This window comes from Hippocampus guttulatus, chromosome 17 (assembly GCF_054856545.1).
Source record: "Hippocampus guttulatus isolate MCC_2025c chromosome 17, RoL_Hgut_1.0, whole genome shotgun sequence".
In the NCBI taxonomy this organism is placed as follows: domain Eukaryota; kingdom Metazoa; phylum Chordata; class Actinopteri; order Syngnathiformes; family Syngnathidae; genus Hippocampus; species Hippocampus guttulatus.
Genome location: NC_141277.1, coordinates 2,645,728 through 2,664,992, shown reverse-complemented (window position 1 = coordinate 2,664,992; position 19,265 = coordinate 2,645,728). Strand labels below are relative to the sequence as shown.

The 19,265-nt window shown below is 47.0% G+C and overlaps 1 protein-coding gene across 1 annotated transcript in view; it reads right to left on the bottom strand.

Moving 5' to 3' along the window:
* pappaa (pregnancy-associated plasma protein A, pappalysin 1a) overlaps positions 1–19,265 on the bottom strand; it is a 76,516-nt gene that overhangs the window by 42,821 nt on the left and 14,430 nt on the right. The window contains exons 3-10 of the mRNA XM_086135331.1: positions 18,174–18,319; positions 16,868–17,161; positions 16,031–16,223; positions 15,792–15,913; positions 11,543–12,044; positions 5,241–5,369; positions 4,301–4,392; positions 1,826–2,022 (exon numbers count right to left, since the gene is read on the bottom strand). Coding sequence (XP_085991457.1) covers positions 1,826–2,022; positions 4,301–4,392; positions 5,241–5,369; positions 11,543–12,044; positions 15,792–15,913; positions 16,031–16,223; positions 16,868–17,161; positions 18,174–18,319 — 1,675 coding nt within the window. The remainder of the gene's footprint in view (positions 1–1,825; positions 2,023–4,300; positions 4,393–5,240; positions 5,370–11,542; positions 12,045–15,791; positions 15,914–16,030; positions 16,224–16,867; positions 17,162–18,173; positions 18,320–19,265) is intronic.

Sequence of the window (19,265 nt, the reverse complement as noted above, 5' to 3'; positions counted from 1 at the left end):
ACATTGACGAACAAGCTACACCACGAAGAAGGAGGGAGAAGTGATTGGAGTTTGGGTTTGTCACGGTAAATTCCAGTGCGAGAGCGAGGGTTGGTAGTGGTCAGGGACAGGGTTAGCGTTATGGCCAAAGTTAGCTTAGCAATTGTTAGGGATAGCGTTCAAGTTGTAGCCTGTGGCAGCTCAAACTCCAACACGTTCCTATCCGTTACCAATTCCTATTCATTACCAACCACAACCCAGTAATGTTTGTGGCTACTAAGGGATAGGAATAGGGTTATGTCGACCAACGTTTTGGTTCGACAAAGAAAAAAGAAATCTAAAATCCGTGACACGGGACGGATTTTTTTTGAAGAACTGATGAACCCACACAGATAAGCCCTATTTAGCAGTCGACCTGCTCTCAGGTCATGCATATTAGGTTTAGTTGACAAAATTAGTCCAGCTAGTGCAAGGAAGGTGTCGTTTCAACTACAGTTTTGTGTTAGTCACAACAACTTCATATTGCGTCAACGTAAAGCCGCCGAGGGCGATGAGGAAACGACAGGTCACTCTCTAGTATCGCGATCTCACCCTCCTCATGAGACAAAAATCGTACAATTACATCTTATATTCTGCGAGGGTATTGCATTCAAAGATTGATGATGGATGACTCAGACAAAAGGACTTGATGTGAACCGAGCAAAAATGCCCTCGCGGCATAAATTGTTACATCGACACAATCGGTAAGTCATTTTCAAATCCTGCCTGACCACAGCCATCCAGAAATGTTTTACATCCAGTTTTATAGTGATCAGCGTCGCAAGAACCAGCACTGTCAAAAGTCTGCATGAGTTTGGAAAACTCTTCTGGTTCTCGGTATGAAGATGAAATGATGCATAGTAGAGTTACTCTCACATTAAAGAAAGTGTGGAAAGATTGCGGCTCCTTTCGTTGGTTTGGACGCCTCGAATGCCGTAAAAGGATTGGACAATGAAGAGAAATAATAAACAAGGGCTCGAAGGAGATGGTTTTATGTACCACATGTCAATGCCCAAAGGGGAATTCGAGGGTTGTGCCCTTCCACATATGCGAGGCTTTGTGTCTACTTGATATATGCACGGTCCTAATGATTTGTGCCATCGCATCACAACGGCAACAGATCAATGCTTCCACCACGCTCGGCTGGAATCAATGGCTTCGGCCCGTCTTCTGGAAGCATTACTTTAATGAGAGAGGCAAATTTATGCATCCGCCACAAGGGAGGGGGCGGGGTGGGCTGGGGTGGGATGGGGGGCGGGGGGGTTTGGATCTAATTAAACGTCCCAATCTTTAAAATGACTTCACTGGCAAACCGGCAAAAGAAGTTGTTTGGCAAAATATGATGTCATCTATGGATTAAAACGAGATGCGCTGAGGAAGCTCTGAAAAGATGCTTAATCGAAGAGCAAGATTGGTGTTAGCCCTCCATAAATCCGAATATCCAAACGGGATAGGAGAACAGCCTGGTGGCGCCTGTGTCTGCCCCACAGTCCAAAATTCTCGGACTGAATCTCGGCTCGACCCGTTTGTACGTTCTCCGCTTTGCCTGAGCTTTCTATCGGTACTCCATTTTCTTCCCAAATTCCATTAGCATGCATGCATGTTCGTTTCGAGGCTACATAGTATGAATGCAATTTTTCTATACGAGCCTCGTCATTGACCGCCGAACAGTACACGGCGTACCGCATCTCACTCTCGGAGTCAGCTGTGATCGTCTTCAACTCACCCAGTGAACGCTGAACCGGACAAGTTGATAGAAAATGAATGAATGGGTGGGACACAAGATTAAACAAAAAAAGGATGTTACCTTGGTAACAGCGGGATAACCGGCCGCGACCTCTCCCGAGCAGTAGGGTTTCTTCTCGTGGGAAACCTCCACAGAGGATGCCCACTGGTCCAGGAAGCCGCTGGGCGTGTAAAGGCCGCAGTCTCGAACGCCGGTCTCTCTCTCAAAGTCCTCGCAAATGCCATCGCCGTCGTAGTAGTAGCACATGCTCGGTTCCTCTGCGAATCCATGCGGGGGATAACAAAAGACGGTCAGACCCGACAAAACTCTTTCTTCACGTCTTTTTACCCTTTGACCGGTGAAGACAGCCGACCAACTACAGAAAGGAGGAAAACGAAGCAATGTTCCCGAGAGGTTCAAAAGGAAAGAAACAAAAGGAGTGAATTAAAGCAAACAGTGATCACGTGAAAGGGCGGCGGGGGGGGGGGGGTGGTCAACCCATTCCAGAGACAGAAGGAGAGCGTAGGGGTTGGTTGTGGGGCCATCAGATAACGTTAAGAGGTAGAGAAAGCGACAACTATTCATTTTTCCAGACATCCCACGCCGGGTTCAAAGCATGGAAGTGGAAGCTTATGGGCCTGGAGGAGGAGGGCTTGACTGCTCACAGCAAAAGCGCTGTTAGCTGATGCAGTTCCATTTAGGAGCGCGGGGAGGGGAGACGGCATTCCGTGCCAAGTTGGCCGGGGCCTCCTTCTCGAAATTCCAGCCCTCCCCAGTGCGGTCCAAAAAAACGAAAGTCAGTTCTGTGCGCCGCTGGACAGCGAACTGAGGGGCTACTGAGGGGGCACACAGATGCCTCACACTCAATGGGAACAGGAGGTGACGGCAAAACCGAGACAGGAGGAAGCTCAAACGGTGCCTTGTGGGAATGCGCAGGGGGTAAAAAGGGAAGACGGGAGGCTAGAGAGAATCAAATGTGCGAATTTGGAGCGAGTCAAGAGAAAATGGAAAGAAAAAAAAAGGGGGAAGAAAGAAAACATTATTTGAAAAGCCTTATCCCGGTAAGAAGGAGATCTCTCAGCTTTGTAACATTGGCGGACGAGTCGAGACACCTTGCGCGCGATGCCAAAAACTCGCACGTTAAAAGACGGAACTCTGTTTGAAGACGCTGTATTACAACAGCGGAGTTATATAAGGAGCTTTGTGTCGAGATTGATTGCTTTCTTTGGCCTGCGACCATGTTTTCGTTGGTCGTTTTTTCCATCAATCAACAATTTACAACCGTCAGCTAGCATGCAAGAGCAAATGAATGACAAAGAAACATTCCAAGCCCAACTCCTGAGGACAAAAGTATCAAAAAACAAGGACAGCGAACCGTTGCCAACATGTTTTGCAAGACTTTAACTTTGCATCGGAAGAATGAACTCCCAAAGTGCATTTGAAGTCTGCATTTTTTTGCAGAGCGAGCCCAGAGTGCCACATCTGCTGGCCATCGAAATTAACCCAATACAATCTAATAACAAATTAGGGTTAACCATGTTCATAAGCGACGGTTTTGGTTGTGAGGTCGTCCCATGTGCAGGATTCTCCTCATATCTTCTGGCTAACATTCCAAGTGGACGATAATAATAAAAGGAGGGAAGGATGAAACTCGAGTCGCTGACGGTGTCGCGGGACACTCGTCTGACTTGTGCGCGGGCAGCGTGGGATCGGTTCCCTCTCAGTGACGGTGTGAATGTGGGTGTGTATGGTTGCTCGTCAGCTGGGATCAGCAAGAGCAAGCCCCGCCCCCAGAAATGGATGGATGGAACGATGTAACTGACAGCACAAAGTGAGCCGAGTACATGCGGGCGACTTGCATTCTCCCTCCATCGGTACCATTGCTTCATGGCCTTGTTTTTCATAGTGCTTCACTTATTTTTACACTTCGTTTTCCTCAAAATATTGCCTGAACAGCCTGTAGGGGGAGGCAGAGGGAGAAGACACAATGTCCCATCATCATGATTTCCAAATTCTGTGCAGAACTACACACGGCCGCAGAGACACACACACACACACACACACACACACACACACACACACACACACACACACACACACACACACGTACGCACACACACTTGAGCCTTGCAGTTGGTGGAAAAACAGCACGGCCAATGCAGTCATCCGGCAATCCAACAGGAATTAAAGCAGCCACTTCACAGAAGCTCCCACAAGCATGTGCCTGCTCGCATGTTGTGTACATGGGTAAAACACATGCACGCTTGCAAGAGGGGAGCGGCGGGGAGAAAAGTGGAGGGAGGTGGGGTGTGTGTGTGTGTGTGTGTGTGTGTGTGCGCGTGCGTGTGTGTGTGTACTGCAGCAGGAGAACAACACAGGAAACCCATCCATCTATTTTGTGAAAAAGAATGTCGGATATGCCAGTCATTTAGCAATATAAAACGAGATGAGTCACCGTAATGATTTCCAGACTTTTTAAAAGAAGGGCAAAGCTTTCTGGTTACTGACGCTATTGATCGACTTGCAGGCAATAAACTATGAATGTAATTGACTTACCAACACAGTTGAAGAAAGGCTCTTTCTTGCACTGGCTTGAGCAGCCGTCACCATTCATGGAATTCATGTCATCACACTCCTCTCCTTTGGAACTAACACATCAGGAGGTGGTTAAGGAAACATCCACACTCAGACTTGCCAAATAACATACAATAAAACGTCATACGGTAGAGGAGTCTCTCCGTGTGTACACCAACTGGGCGCAACACAATTAGGCACACCGACACAAAGAGCCAATACTGGAAATGTATTAGTAATATACAGTCGACTTGAACCGTAATAAAAAGCACAATGAGGCTGCCATATTTAAGTATAACGTTTGTTAGGTTTTTTTTATCCTCAAACATTATTTTTAAAAAAAACCTACTGTAAACCCCCAATGTGTTTTTTTTTTCATGAAAAATGGGTGTTTGTTTAAAAAAAAAAAGTTGTCAATTTGTTTTTTTAAAAATCAGAAAATAGGTGACATTTAATTTGGGGCCACTCACAGTGTGACCGCGGGCCCATCCTTGTGTTAAATGAGCGAACAAGCAATTTAGCATCTGCTATTTAGGATCTTCCTAAATCAGGTCGTTTGAGAGCGGTCAACGCATCCATCCACCCATCCATCCATTTTCTAATCCGCTTCTTCTCACGAGGGTCGCGGGGGGTGCTGGAGCCTCTCCCAACTGTCTTCGGGCAGTAGGCGGGGGACACCCTCAACTGGTTGCCACCCAATCGCAGGGCACACATCGATAAACAATCATACACGCTCTCAATCACATGTCGAGAGTCTCTCACGTGTGTCTGCCCCACTTTTTATCCAACATGAGACTGAGGGCAGCAAGAACAAGGAGTGCTGCAGCCAAGTGGAAAGTGGGCAGGACACAACTCAAGCCCCCAGTTGAAGCACACTTCATCAAGAACTATTGGCCAAAATGCCAAAAATGAGAGAGCTCACCTCTGGATCCGTCCATCCCCGCAGTAGGTGGCCCCAAGTTCATGCACCAGCGGCGGGGAAGGTTCGCTTTCGCTCCGACTGGAGATGGTTTGGACCCGATAGGTGTACGCGACATGTGGCTCCACATCCCTAGCGATAGCGAAACAAAGAGAGAAAGAGAGAGAAAGAGCCCCGACGTTAAAAAAAAAATGACTGTGCATTTCAGGAAAACGGGAAGCCTCCGAGCAACGTCAGAGAGAACCGCAATTACTAAAAGATTATACGCTGCGAAGACACTTGGACCAGCCTGGTGGAAAACTGCGTGGCGGGATGCTGTGTGTTTGCGGCATCTTTTTTCGCAGGGAGGCTTCCGTGAGCCAAAACACACAATGCCCCCAGACGCTGACTGCCTTTGCTTGTGTATCATAGCGAGTCAAAGAACCATCATGAGGAACACACAAGCGGAATGGTTGGAATTATTGAGGACTACTCACTTTACGGATGTATGTCGCCATGACGGTTTCTTGAGTCGGCATGATAAGGAAGGCTGAAAATAAAAGGTCTGAAAGGAAAAAAACAACACTTAAATGAGAAAACTGAAAACTATAAAGAACCCGGGGAGGGATTTTTTTTTTTTTTTTGGAAAAACTAAAAAAAGGAAAAATAAATGAAAAAGCGAAAACCATAAGCAAAAAAAAAAGCAGAAAACTGTAAAAGTGCAAGCAAGCTTTTCTTCTATGTGCAGGTTATCCTCTCCCATATACAGTATGTTGCACGCCATCTTGCAAATGTCTCATTTACAGTTTTCTCATTTGCTTATAGTTGTTTCTTTTTTCCATTTATACTTGATTTGGTGTTTATGCTGATGGTTTCTCATTTAAGTTTTGATTTTGGCCTTCACATGTCCTACATAGTGTGGGTCAAAAATGGAATCTAAGCGTTCAATTTTTTTTTTCTTTCACACGCTATGCAGTGCCAACTACGTACGGTATTTTGTTTTGTTGCTTATGTATGTACTGAATATAGTTAAATGTTGCTCCAGGTGTTGTTGTTCTTTACCACAGTAAACAGCTATAAAAAAAAATAAGAAAAAGAAGATCATGTCATTTGAGTGCCATTTGGCCTTTATTTGTTTTTGTGGTGTACAATATAGAGTACCATGTTAAAATAAACATTTGTGAAATGTCCTCATTGTATTTTCTTCCACAGAATCTATAAGGAAAAAAGATGATGATGTCTTCTTACGTCTATCCGTCAACCATTTTCAGATTATAACACCCTCGTATTTATATTGGTGTTTGATATTGTCATGTGCTAGACATATCAGCCTACGTAGTGGGAAAACAAAACAAAGCCCAGACTGTAAAAATATGTTCGCAAAAAAAAAAAATGCTCACAGTTTCCTACTTGTTAAGCATAATAAAGCCTATATCTTGTTTAATGCGTAACAGGAGATACGTGTAGACAGTATGTTTTGTTTAATCACAGCGAGGGTAAGGGAGTTACAAGTTTGGGGTGGGTGGGGGGGGGGGCAGCATTGGTAAATTAGGGCCAAATAGGACTGATAGATAGATGGCTTGTTTCATGTAGATTGTTTCATGTGGACCATCAAGTTTTGTCGGCATATCCTATGGAATTACCAACAAACAACAACAACAAAAAAATACAGCGATGCTGCAGTAATTTAATGTGCAGCGGGACGGACAGTGGATTTGAATGTCAAAGGCTGATTTTGATTACAGTGCGAGGAGACTTGAGGTAAAATGTATTTTATGTTTTTTTTGTTTTTTTTAATGACATCTCCGGCTTTGGGCCTCGGCTACTCTTTTATCTGTTATTTCCACTCCTGACAGACAAAAGCTGCCTGTCTGACTGCCTATATTTTATAATTACATCGTGATCACATCACAAGTTCTACAATAATTATGTTGCCTTTTTTTTGTTGTTGTTGTATTATTAAAAACATATGTTGGAACGGAAACAACCTCTTCGATGCAAACGCACAAGCAGTATTGGGGAGATGGTGGCTCTGCTAAAACACGAGGACGTACAGTATGTAGAAGCCCTCTTAAAATAATTAGCATCTTGGCGTCTTTCGCTTCCGTTTCCGTATTGGCGTTGAAAAGCATCTGCGATGTCGAAAAGTTCTTCCGGTTCTTTTAAAACAAATCTGATGCCCACTGAGTCGTGACTCACATCCTGCTTCGACCGCAGTCGCTCAGGCAGTCGGCACCTCCATCGCCATGCTAGCCACTGTGGCTAACAAAGCTTCGCTTACACGCACTGAACACGATGATCAGTTTGATGACTCAATAGAGTCCCACAAAAAAGAAATGACCACAGCACATCCTGTCCTGGCAGCATGTGGATGCAAGACAAACACAGAAACAATGGGCTGCAGTGGATGTGGTTGTGTAAAGTCGAAGCCAGCGTCTAGTTCCCTCCTTTTAGATTGAAATGACCCAAACGACCACTCGGTTGTGGGATCGAGATGGTTTCACCATTCGGAATGTGGGAAGCAACTCGTAAGACTGACGTCTGTTAAAACTCGATGGCCATCAACCATCCAAGTCTTGCGAATGGGTCAACTCGTGTTTGACAATTTGGTAGGCCTCCAAATTCCTCAAACATATTCCTCCCAAAGTTCAATTTGTTGTTTTTGTTGTTCAAATCATCACCACGCGTAATGTAAGCATATCTTGTGAGCCCTCAGGGCGCCTTTTGGATCTCACTTCGACCAGTACCAAAGGATTTAACTCTGCGCATACCAAAATTTCTTTTGGCAATTTGCTACACTTTTTGCTAAACGTTCTATTGCGGTAATCCAAAAAACAAACAGAAAAATCAAATGGCCCGTGTCTATTCTTGAGCAACTTCTAGTTCTACATTTTACATGACGTAAAAACGAGCAGACGTCATTTTATGATGGTGACTGTTTGTACTCTGGACTGAAATATACCAATTTGAGCTAATCTGAATTGGGCCAAGTCCAAATGCAACCATCGGTACGGAATGGATTGCGGTCGAATTTTGCGGTACCGGAGTACCATCATGCGATGACGTTTGGAGACTGGACTTCATCTTGGGTGCTGAGAGTCAGTAAAGATATTAATATAAGTACACAGTCGATTCAGCATCCCGGGAAAAAAAAAAAACGTTTCCTATTTTAGAGATGAAATATATGTGTCTCACACTACAAAAGACTTTGCAACGGTTGATGTCGAAGCATGCATGGCAGGTCTATTTATATACTGTACGTACAGGCTAATCAAAATGATTTTCATTGCCAAAGGTGTGTAGTAGGAAAAAGAAACAAATCAATAAGAGACAATAAGCCAATACAAGCCCAAGAAATGTCATTTTGATGGCTGAATATCCCTATTTATTGATACAGGTAAAACCAGTCAATCAATCAGCTGGGGACTCTTCAGCATCCATTTCCGCAAATCCAGGACGGCCGCACCACACGATACAAGAGACACGCGTGTAGCGTGGTCCATGTGTGCTCACGGATCTTCTTTTCAAAGCTCCGCTTTTTGTGAAAGTGAGATGACGGCGATAGAAAAGAAGAGTCAATTCACACGTTACTGACGCCGACTGTACTGTTTGGGGACGGTACAGATGAAAGGTGAAACAAGACACTCGTGAGCCATTTAAATGCCGGCAAAGAAGTCAGCCATACAAGTCGTTCTCGCTGATAAGATTGGATCCTTTTGTGTGGGTCATGACATTCCTCTCAAGAAGCTTGACGGAAAAGAATGGGGGCGGGGGGGGGGGGGGGTTATTTTGAGGCCCGCTACAAGTCTAGTAGGTAGATGAAATATACCTTCCAAAGTTTGTCAGTGTCCATTTGCTTCAATTTAAAAAAATTTTTTTTAAAAAAGTGTGTGTTATTGTTAATCGGGTATGTTTATATGAAAGATGTTTCTTGTATCTGCGTGTCGGTCTTTGCTAACAGATGGCGGATAAAGAAAAGAGACAAACGTTTAGCCATCTGCAAGAACAACAAACAATGCAAGAGCGGTTATATATTCATCTCGGGTGTCACTGCCTTTTAGCGTTTAACGGGCGGCTTCGACTTTATATTGCCCCTAATTGTCATTCAAATTAATGTTCAGACACAAACATGTCTTTTGATGTCTAGCTGTCTAACCACTAATGAAAGTCACGCATCGCGGCCAGTTTGTAGCGTTCACATTTGAACAATGCATCTACTGTTGCCGATGATTGTTTTGGGGCGCCAAGTGTCAACCAGTGCGGATTCGTTCCAAGAAAGGGCTCGCGTTTTGCGAAGAGCGCTCCCTTTTTCAAACCTCAAGAAGCGATCAAGTCAAACAAATCAAGTGCCGGTCAGTGGTGACTGATACTCGAAATTGGACTCGCCCAGTTACTCAAAAGGCTCACGTAAGATGTTGACGTCATGCATTAAGATGAGGTTGTTTGGCAAATAAAGAAATAAAGAAATAACCTTGACAGACAGCACAGCAAACCATTAAAAAAAAAAAAAAAAAAAAAGAGAGAGAGAGAGAGAGAAGAATGGCCAGCGTGCGCGTGGCTATGAATCGGTAAAAGATTAAACCCAGTCCAGGTATGAATTGGGGTGGTTGACAAAAATGGAGGATTCGGAAGAGTGGATTTAATCGCATCTCCTTTTGGAGACGGTGTACATTGATCTGTGTTTCAACAAAAGGAGTCATGGGGATCGTCATGAGATATTATGGGAAAGAGCTGTCAATCCCGGGCTCTTTCCCAATCAGAGAAGGGGGGGGGGGTTACTTCTCTGGGAGGTCCCCTCACATCAGCTCTGAGATAGCCTTTGACCCAGTGACAGCTCTGAAACCCACATCACGGAGAGGATTAGCCCATCGACTGGGGTGTCTCGGCTGAATGGGGGTCAGACCAAATCCGCCCGCCGCCCCCCACTCATTGCTTTCTCAACCCCCTAACGTTCTCCTCCATCACCTTTTGGCTCGCTCCGATGATTTAACCCCAAATAGTTCAACCTTCAACCTCATGCGTCTCCTCTTCTTTTCACACGTCCTGATTTTGCACCATAATTTATCCTTTTGCTTTGACCTCCCAGCCTCGGGCCATTACAAACAAACCGCCACCCAAGAATGGTGCTGGGGGGGGGGGAATCCAAATGCTCCTTCTGCTCAGTTTGCCCCAGCTCAGGTAAAGGCCAGTGGTCTGACACTCGAGATCAATCACACGCCCCCCCCCCTCTCCATGTGATCAGATAAACACTTTCATTTTTCCGAACCCTTTTTTTTCCTAATGGCCGGGCGATTATGATTTTTTTTTTTTTTTTTTAGAACTTCCTTAACTTAGGTTCCGTCCTCAATAAACAAGCAAGCGTGTGTTTTCTTTGTTGCAATCACGCTACAAAACCCTTCTAACCAGCGACAACATTCCATATGCACTCAGGAAGGTAAACAGTCCGCCGGTGCCACTGACCTCGACCGCGGGAATGCAACCGCAGCTCATGAAATTCACCACAGCTTTTAAACTACCTACAGTACGTCAATATTCAATGAGGTGTGCCAAAGCCTCCCAACAAATAAAATGCATCTAACTCGAGGCAGCCTTTGGAAGACCTCCTGCTGTCCAAAACCAAGGAAGCGCTTGTGAGGACGCTTTATGCAACGCGGCTCTCATTGCGTAACACGTATACTCACCCTTTCGCATCTTATCGGGCCTTTTTTTTTTTCCTTTCCCTTCCTTCTCTTGTGAACCGCGCTGACGGCACGATAGTGAGATGGCACAACACACATCGGCGCCACGTATAGCACGAATCTTTGACGAGTCAGCGCATTCCGCAAGAGCACAGCACTAAACTCTCACCGCAGTGTGCACATAATACTTTCAACAAGCCATCTGTTTGCCCTTGCTTCACGGAACAGGGGAAAAAACAAACGTGGGCAACCATTGACCTGCGACTTTGGAAATACACGTCTGACCGCAGCTTTGAAACTCCAACAGAAGCGGCGACTCACTCATTTTCCTCGGCGGCGCCGTAAAGGAGATCCGCTCTTGCAGGACCGTGTTTGCGCGTTTCGCTTGCTCACGCGAATAAACACACTTTCACTCGGTGTCACACCGAAAATTCCCTAATTAGTCTTTAAAGCAACACCGGGCCTGTTTCCTGACTCTACCCGAGGCACTCCCGCCAAATACACAGCAAATGGCTGAATACGATTCGAGAGCGGCCTCCATTTCGAGAATTTTACAGATAGCAAACGGCGAGGCGGCGGTTTTTATTTCACCGATTTCCCACGGGAGGTTGAACCCGAAAAAAGCAATTTACCTACCGGGTCACTCACCTGTCTGTATATCGGCGTGACGGCTCATTGAAAACGTGACCGTGTGGCGCGTGGGTGAAGGGCGGCTGGCGCAGCAGGCGGTAGCGCAGCGGTCGGCAGTGGCGGCACAGAGAGCAGTCGGGTTTGGACGCCAAGAGGGTGGCGTCGATCTCCAGGTGCTGCTCCATGGTGAAGAACTGCACGCCGTAGACTTCCTCCTCGACGTCCAGTTTGAGGGTGAGCGCGGTGTCGCAGAAGACGTCGCTGGGCCCCAGCGAGATGTTATCGCCGCCGACGGTGAGAAGCAGGATGTTGTGGATCGCCGGCAGCGCCGTTTCTTCAGGGCTGAAGAACGTGACCCAGACGGTCAGCGAGTCCGGCACCAGCGGGTGGGGGAACTCCAGCTGAAGCATGCAGCCCTGGAGGGGGCACTCGGACAGGCCGACGCTGCCCTGCTCGATCCCCGCGTTGGGGCTCCAGGTGCGCACGCTCGGTTCGCAGGCCTGCTCGACGTCAGGAGGGCCTGAGGGATGAGGTCAGAGAAATCAGACACGCTTTTCGAGATACATGCTGCACGAAAGCCAAACGCAACGCGACGACGTTCTCTCTCGGGTGCGCTGAAGGCTTTGGGTCTGATCTACGAGGGCCGACGGATGAAGAAGCTGCATCACGTTTTTTTTTTTTTTTCCTCTCTTTTTAATTTCTCGAGCTTGCGCGCCTCTCGCAAATCGAGGGCGGAGGTGAAACTGAGAGTTCATTGTGAGTTCTTACGAGGTGTGTACCTTTGCGAGAGGGGGGGGGGGGGCCCGCCATCGGGGGCTCTCGGTTCAGCAAAGTCATTACAACCCCCAAACAGCCACACTCGCTCCATATTTGGCGTCGGCACACAGCTAACTCGCATTATCCCGAGTGACGTACGCTAGCATTCATCAAGCACTTTGAGAAGCCAGTGAGCGGCAGACGCGATGTTCTCCCCCCCCCCCCCCCCCCCGATTTCCTTTCGTACACTTCCAAGCTGGCGAGCGGCGAAGCCATTTGCTAACCTCATTTCTGGGCACCGTGCAAAATTCCACTGTTTAATCAAGTGAACACTGAATATGCTTTCCAAGCCACATTATCTCAACACATTTATTATTGTACTGTAACTGCGTGTGTGGCCAGAGTGGAGGTAAGTGAAAGAAGAAAGAATGTGGAAAAAAAAAAAAAAAAGACAAAAAGTGTGGCCCGCTTGAGAAGTATTTGCTGAAATGCTTCAATTTTCTCTGTGGCCTCCTGCCGCGGGCCCCATTTTCGTTTGAGCAAATCAGCTGTGAGGACGGCCTACTCCTGCTCTTGCATTGCTGTTCCAAAGCTTAGGGATTCAAATGCCCGCAAGGTCACTTGTTTTCCAAAATATTCCAGGTCAGGTCAAAAATCACAGTGCTGTTTTTATTATCTTAATTTATTATCTAATTTTTTTTCTGTATTTTTGCATGCTCGCTATTGTAGACGTTATAAGCTCGGCGTCATATCTTTGGGTCCTCAGGAAAGTGCCTATCAATAAAATGATCGTTGTCATCAAGAATTGTTACATCCCAGAGCTCAGATGTGAACCCACAACCTCAGACCTGTGAGGCGGATGCGCTCGCCTCTTGGCCGCCGCGCCACCTGTTTTGATCATTTTTATTGTCATCAATATTAATTAGTGTTCATTTCTTGCCGCCTTCACTCAAGCTCTCTTACCAAAGCATCCATCCATCCATTTTCCGAACCGCTCTATCCTCACAAGGGTCGCGGGCCCGCTGGAGCCTATCCCGGTTGTCTTGGGGGCAGCACCACTGACCAATTTAATGTACTAAAATGACCATCAATGACTTTTGTCGAAAGACACTGCAATGTCAGGAATCTGTCTTCGTTGTAAATTATGATAACACCCAAACAAAAAAAAAGTGGGCCAGCCAATGACCCGTCGCCCAAAGGTAGACGCCGGGGTCCGGCCCCATCCGAAGAGGCGGCCGGGTGAACTCCGGGACATGTCCGGGCATGCAGACGTTGCGCTCTCTAAGAACTGGCTCCCATGGCGAATGAGTCACTGTCGCACACTGTTACACGCTCCCGAGGCAGACAAGATAATCCCACCGCACGGCCCCCACACAGCCGACGCGCTTCCAAGCGCGCGCACTTGACGGAAGGCAAATGAAACAGCCGGGGAATCGGTGTCACACCGTCGGAGTATTCGGAGGCTAAAAACAAAAACAAAAACGCAGCTTCGATGGTCACAAAATCACACCGTCTGAGATCAGAATTTCGGTGGCATAAATCATTTCGCCCAACTTGACAGATGGCAAAACGACTCGATGACGGTTGATTCCGAGCCTTCCTCGGCTGCACCCGATCCACTTCTTTTTTTTTTTTACACCGTGCTGTACTCACGTCGACGTGCAGGATGTTGCACCACACTCACTCGCATGCATGCACACTCCTGTTTCCAATCAAGCCGGGATCCTTTCCTTGTGAATGACGCTAACCACACGCATCTCGCTTAAATATTTGGGTTGCTTTCCCCCGCGCAGAACCTTTCTTCCTCCTGCCGAACTCGTGTCCATGTGCGCCTTTTCTTTTTTTTTTCTTTTCGAGTCATAAACATTTATGAGAGGTACCTCCGGCCCTCGATGACCACGCCGCCATTTGAGGTGCCACGCGTATGCACGAACGCTCGACTCATGAATGCGTAGGCACACGCGACGCGACGCGGCATCGTTTATCTCCAGATACGCGCCTCGCCGTCGAGTTTACATGCAAATGCGTCGGTTTCCAGCCGTGCGTGGAGTGAACGTCTACTACTGCAGACACTTTATTCACCCAAAACGGCAGCTGAGAATCCACCGAGACGCCAGCCCGGGCAGGGTTAGGAGGAAATGGGGAGCTGACACAAACAGGGAGGCTTTCCAAGAAAGAAAATTGAGTACAGTTTACACACAGAGCATGTTGGACAAGCCCAGACTTGCCTCTGGTACACACATTACGGCGAGCGTTAAGGCAAGGTTCAGTGACTTGAAATAATCTATAGATCACCCGCACGCACTCACGCACGCACGCCAAGTCGAGCGGACAAACGCCGCACAGAGTCCGAGATAAAGGCGACACGTTACGTTTGGCTGTTTGGCGACGTGCCGGGAAAGGAGCATGCATGTACACTGGCGATGATATGCGGAGGAGTCATTACAAATGCTTAATAACGCGTGAGTAATGGCTCTCGGTCAGACAAGCCTTTCAGCTCGTACGCTCGCGACATGAGTAAGATCGTAAGTTTGTTTTCTAATGTGCCGGATCATCGCCACAGCACTTAAAAACGATTTCTACAAATATTTGTCGAGGGTTGGTGCGCGGGGCCAAAGTCAAAGTCATTTCGCTTATTTTAATTCTGTCCTTAATTCATTTAATGATTGACACTTTCGGAATCCCCCCCCCCCCCGCCCCCGTCTCCGACCCCATTACTTTTTCTTCAAGCGCACGATAAAATGCATTCATATGAACGATCTGGTGCTGATCTCATTCGTTTAAAAAAAAAAAATCTTGCTTTCGCAAAAGAACAACATGTACTACAAAAAAAAAAGAGAAATTACAGGATCGAATGATTACCATCACTTTATCAGAAATTATGGTGTCATTATTTTGTCAACTTTGTAAATGGTTCCTCCGTTCGCATTCGTCTTAATGACCGACGCAATAGAGAGCGCATCCAAATTAGGATGCTCCGGGCCTCGGTGGGGGTCTGCGCCCTGCGTGCCGTTCTCGTTTCATAATAGCGAGACAGTGAGTGTGCTGGATGTGAGCGCTGCCAGAGTGATTCAGTGGTGCACAGATGGGACACAAAAGTATTTTAATAGCATGAAAACCTCATCCCTCTAAAGTCCTTATTTAGGGGACTCACTATCCAAAAATAAATAAATAAAGCTCCTCTGAAATCCCACTTCTGTCAGCTTTTATTCTCCTTCAATCCCGTGTTTTTTAACGGGGGAATTGAATTAAACGGGGTCTTTTGACATCTTTCGTGGCCTCGAGCCCCCCGCGCCACGCGAACGGCGCTACCCGAACGCTCGATCCCGCGTGCGTGTTTCGCAAGTGAGTCAGCGTTTGCATGTTGGAGCTCTGACTCAGAAAGACAACAAAAACCGGCAAAACCTCCGTTTCCGTTTGCCGATTTTACACGGCCGACGGAGAACGCGTAGCCTCCGCGTCGCTCGGTCCAGCGCTAGGTACGGATGCTTTGTGTGCGCTCGCGCTCTACCTTCAGCCTCGAGTGGAGACCAGTGTCCAGAGGGGGCGCACGGTCGGGGCGATGAGGAGTTGGAGGCGTACTGCAGCAGAACTCTCCCCTCAGTGCATTTATCACACACTGATCCCAATTCTCTAGGAAACACAACAGACGGACGGGCACAGCAAGCAACTTAGATACAGGCCACGGGAGCCGCAGTTCCTCCATCGGCGGCCCCGACTCGAAGAGACCAGCAATGCGGGTCGTTTCACCTGTCGTAAAAGTGTCCCGAAATGGGAGGGAACCATTCCAAGGTGACGGAGTTGTGATGCTGCTCCACCACCTGAGGGGGCATCGTCACCGGCGGAGGTCTGGAGGCAGGTTGCCACGTCTGGTAGACCAGGTCCAGGTAGCAGTGCATCCGAGCCACTTGATTGAGGGTGAAGGAGTCGGTGCAGGAGTCGTCTGCGGGGAAGACAAAAGTAGTCGGAAGTGGGAAGTGGAACGGGCTCCCGCCCCCCCTGCGCTACGATGGCTGGCTACGTGTGGATCTTCGATGAATTCAACTGCCGGAGGCACCTCAACACTTCCAAATAGATGCCTCAGTTTTTCCGTCACACGCAGTTGAGCTCATTCCAACCGAGTGACGAACCGAAACAGCAGCACCAAAGCACGTAAACAGTCTCTCAGATGAATTTAGTCTTCTTAGAAATGAGTTCCTAGTGCAGTTTGAAGGATGAGCTTCCAGCGAATAGCAGCCCAGAAGAACAGTTTACCTTGACATAAATTGTGATTTACTGGGACAATTATTCCCAGTAACCCCCCCGCCACCCCCCCCCCCCAAAAAATCTGCACTTGAACAAATAAACGCCCTTGGCCAACGATACTAGAATCTCACATTTGCTAGCAACTCATTACGCTCATCACCCACGTTTATTATTTTTTCAAATGATTTTCCGCTGCAATGCTTTCAAGCGCGATCTTCCCGACTTCACGGCAGCCATCTCGAATCCGTCTCAACACTTTCAGCGATGCAAAACGAGCCGCCCTGTTCCGCAAGCGTTTCCAAGGTAACGTAAGGTGAAAACAAACAAGCGCAGTATCCTTACCTGCGTAGCTCATGTAGTTGTTGAAGGGCGTGTGCGTGAAATGCGGACAGCCGCAAGTTTCGTTTCCCGGCTCGGGATCGTGGCAGCCTTTGTACTTGGGCGTGGGGTTGGTGTCGGCACACAGGTCGCCCGTCTCCATGGAAGGCTCCGTCTCCAAGCAAGCGTCGTTGCACGACTCGATTTCCGAGATCCCTCGAAAGACGTGGTAGAGGCCCAGACTGTGACCGACCTCGTGAACCATGGTGTCGGTGTGGCCGAATGTGCCGTAGAAGGATGGGTTCAGCACAATCCCACCTGAGAGAGGGAGAAGATTAAAAAAAAAAAAAAAGACCAGGAGAAATTATTTAAACTTTTTGCACCAAAATGTGGCTATTTATATCTTTCTTTCTTTATTCCCAAGCGGGCAAGTAGAACTGACCACCTGAAATAATATGGTTGCACAAGTGTACACACCCCTCTTCGAATGGGGGTGTCAATCACATTCAATCTCAGGTTCAAATAGGGTTAACGTTTTTTTGTTTTGTTTTGTTTTTCCCCCCCCAGACAATTTTTTTTTTCCCACTAAAGAGAAAAATCTCAGACCTCGCTGACAGTTTGGGCTTTCGTCAGAGCTGTCAACACTCCCTTTGCGTGACGTGTCTCAAAATCGCTGCTCGGGTCGGGAAATCTTCCAAATCAAGTTATCCTGACCCGACCCAAGTCTGAGTTCCAACCCACCGCGCCATGAAGTGTGTGTGGGAATAATGTTAGGCCCCTTGCCCCTGTTGACGGAGCCATCGCACCTCCTTTTCTTATTTGCTCCCATTGACTGTCTTCACTGTGTTCGGTGGTATATTTACCGCCTCAACGATTCCTTTGTACCCTCCTACTGACACCTTTGACCAATGACATTCATCTCAATGTGCGACAGCTCTCTGCAGACAATGACGTGTGCTGTACGATGTTACAACAGGTACAGTATGTCGAGAAAAGCCTACAAGAAAAACTGAAAACGAACTGTGGTTAAAATTCTATTTTAATCAAATGAGTTGCACAGATTTGAGGACACGTCTATATTGTAAAGCGTGTAGACTTTTGATATGCACCGTCAGCACATCATGCAAACAATCAATATGGAGAGTCACGTGAGGCATTCCAGCTGGGCTCCTCTCACAGTTTGAGTTGTGATCAAGACAGACGCTTGCTGCTTGAGGCTCAAACCGCAATCAAAGGTCTGGGCTGACGGAATATTTGCATGTGTGTGTGTGTGTGTGTGTGTGTGTGTGTGCGTGCGCGAATGTATGTGCATGTTGGCGTGCCATCTGACCTAAATGCGTGAGGGCTTCTTTGTCCCACGGCCAAGTGGCAACCCCTGCTAGATCTTCATCAGAGGAGTTGGCAAAGAAAACGTTCAGGTGAGTCGAGCCGTCCAATTGCAGGATTTCTTTGAGCTCCTTCACGTCCAAATAGGCCCTGGGAAATGTCAGGGGGAAAGCACACAGGAAGGAAGTTGTTTACGTGCAAATCAGGTTTTCTTGTGTACAAAAGAACATTGGAACAACTGGAAAGAAGGTCATAGGAGCAAGAGAATAAGGGGAGAATTTTGGGAGCAATTTCCCAGGAATAAAAATCGCAATGTTTCGGGACACAATTGTTATTTTTTTTTGGACAGTAAACTCCTCAGAAAAGAAAAAGGCAAAGTTTAAATACAAGGAGGTAACATTGCAATATATGTATTTTGGACATTTTCAATCTGTAATTTTACAAGATTATAGGCGTAATTCACAAGAATCAAAAACTGATTATGACAATAAATTTGTAATATTAGAAAAAAAAAACCCTTTTGTTTTCCAAGAACAAAATGACAAGTCAAAAAAGTCCAAATTTAAATAAGGCTGAAATATCAAGTTGGAATGTTCAATATTTAGCAAACACAATATTTTTCTTTTTTCTTTTGCCTTCGGAACCCGCCGGCCACATATGCTCAATTGCATAAGAGCAACACAGATTGTGTGAACGTACTCCGAATTTACGCAACACCTGGCCGGGGAACTTGAGCAACAAATGGCGTCCACCAATATCATGAACAAATGGCGTTCAATAAACATCGTTTTGAAAACGCCGGGATGGCGTTCCAATTTGATAACGCCCTCAGAACTTGTCATCCTCGCTATTGCACCCTTGTGTAATCGCGAGCAAATTGGGCAATGTCAAGGCTGTCGTCGGAGAAGCGCAAGCGGCCAATAAAGACAAAGCCAAAATGCGAGCGAGGGCCTTCGTTTCCCTTGTTTGTAACGCCGCTGATGGCCAAGCCGCAATGCCTCGTGAACATCATGGCGACACATGTTTCACGTTGGGAAGACAACCAGTTCAATAAAACATTTGCTGCTCTTATTGCGTTTGATTCCCGAGATCTCCC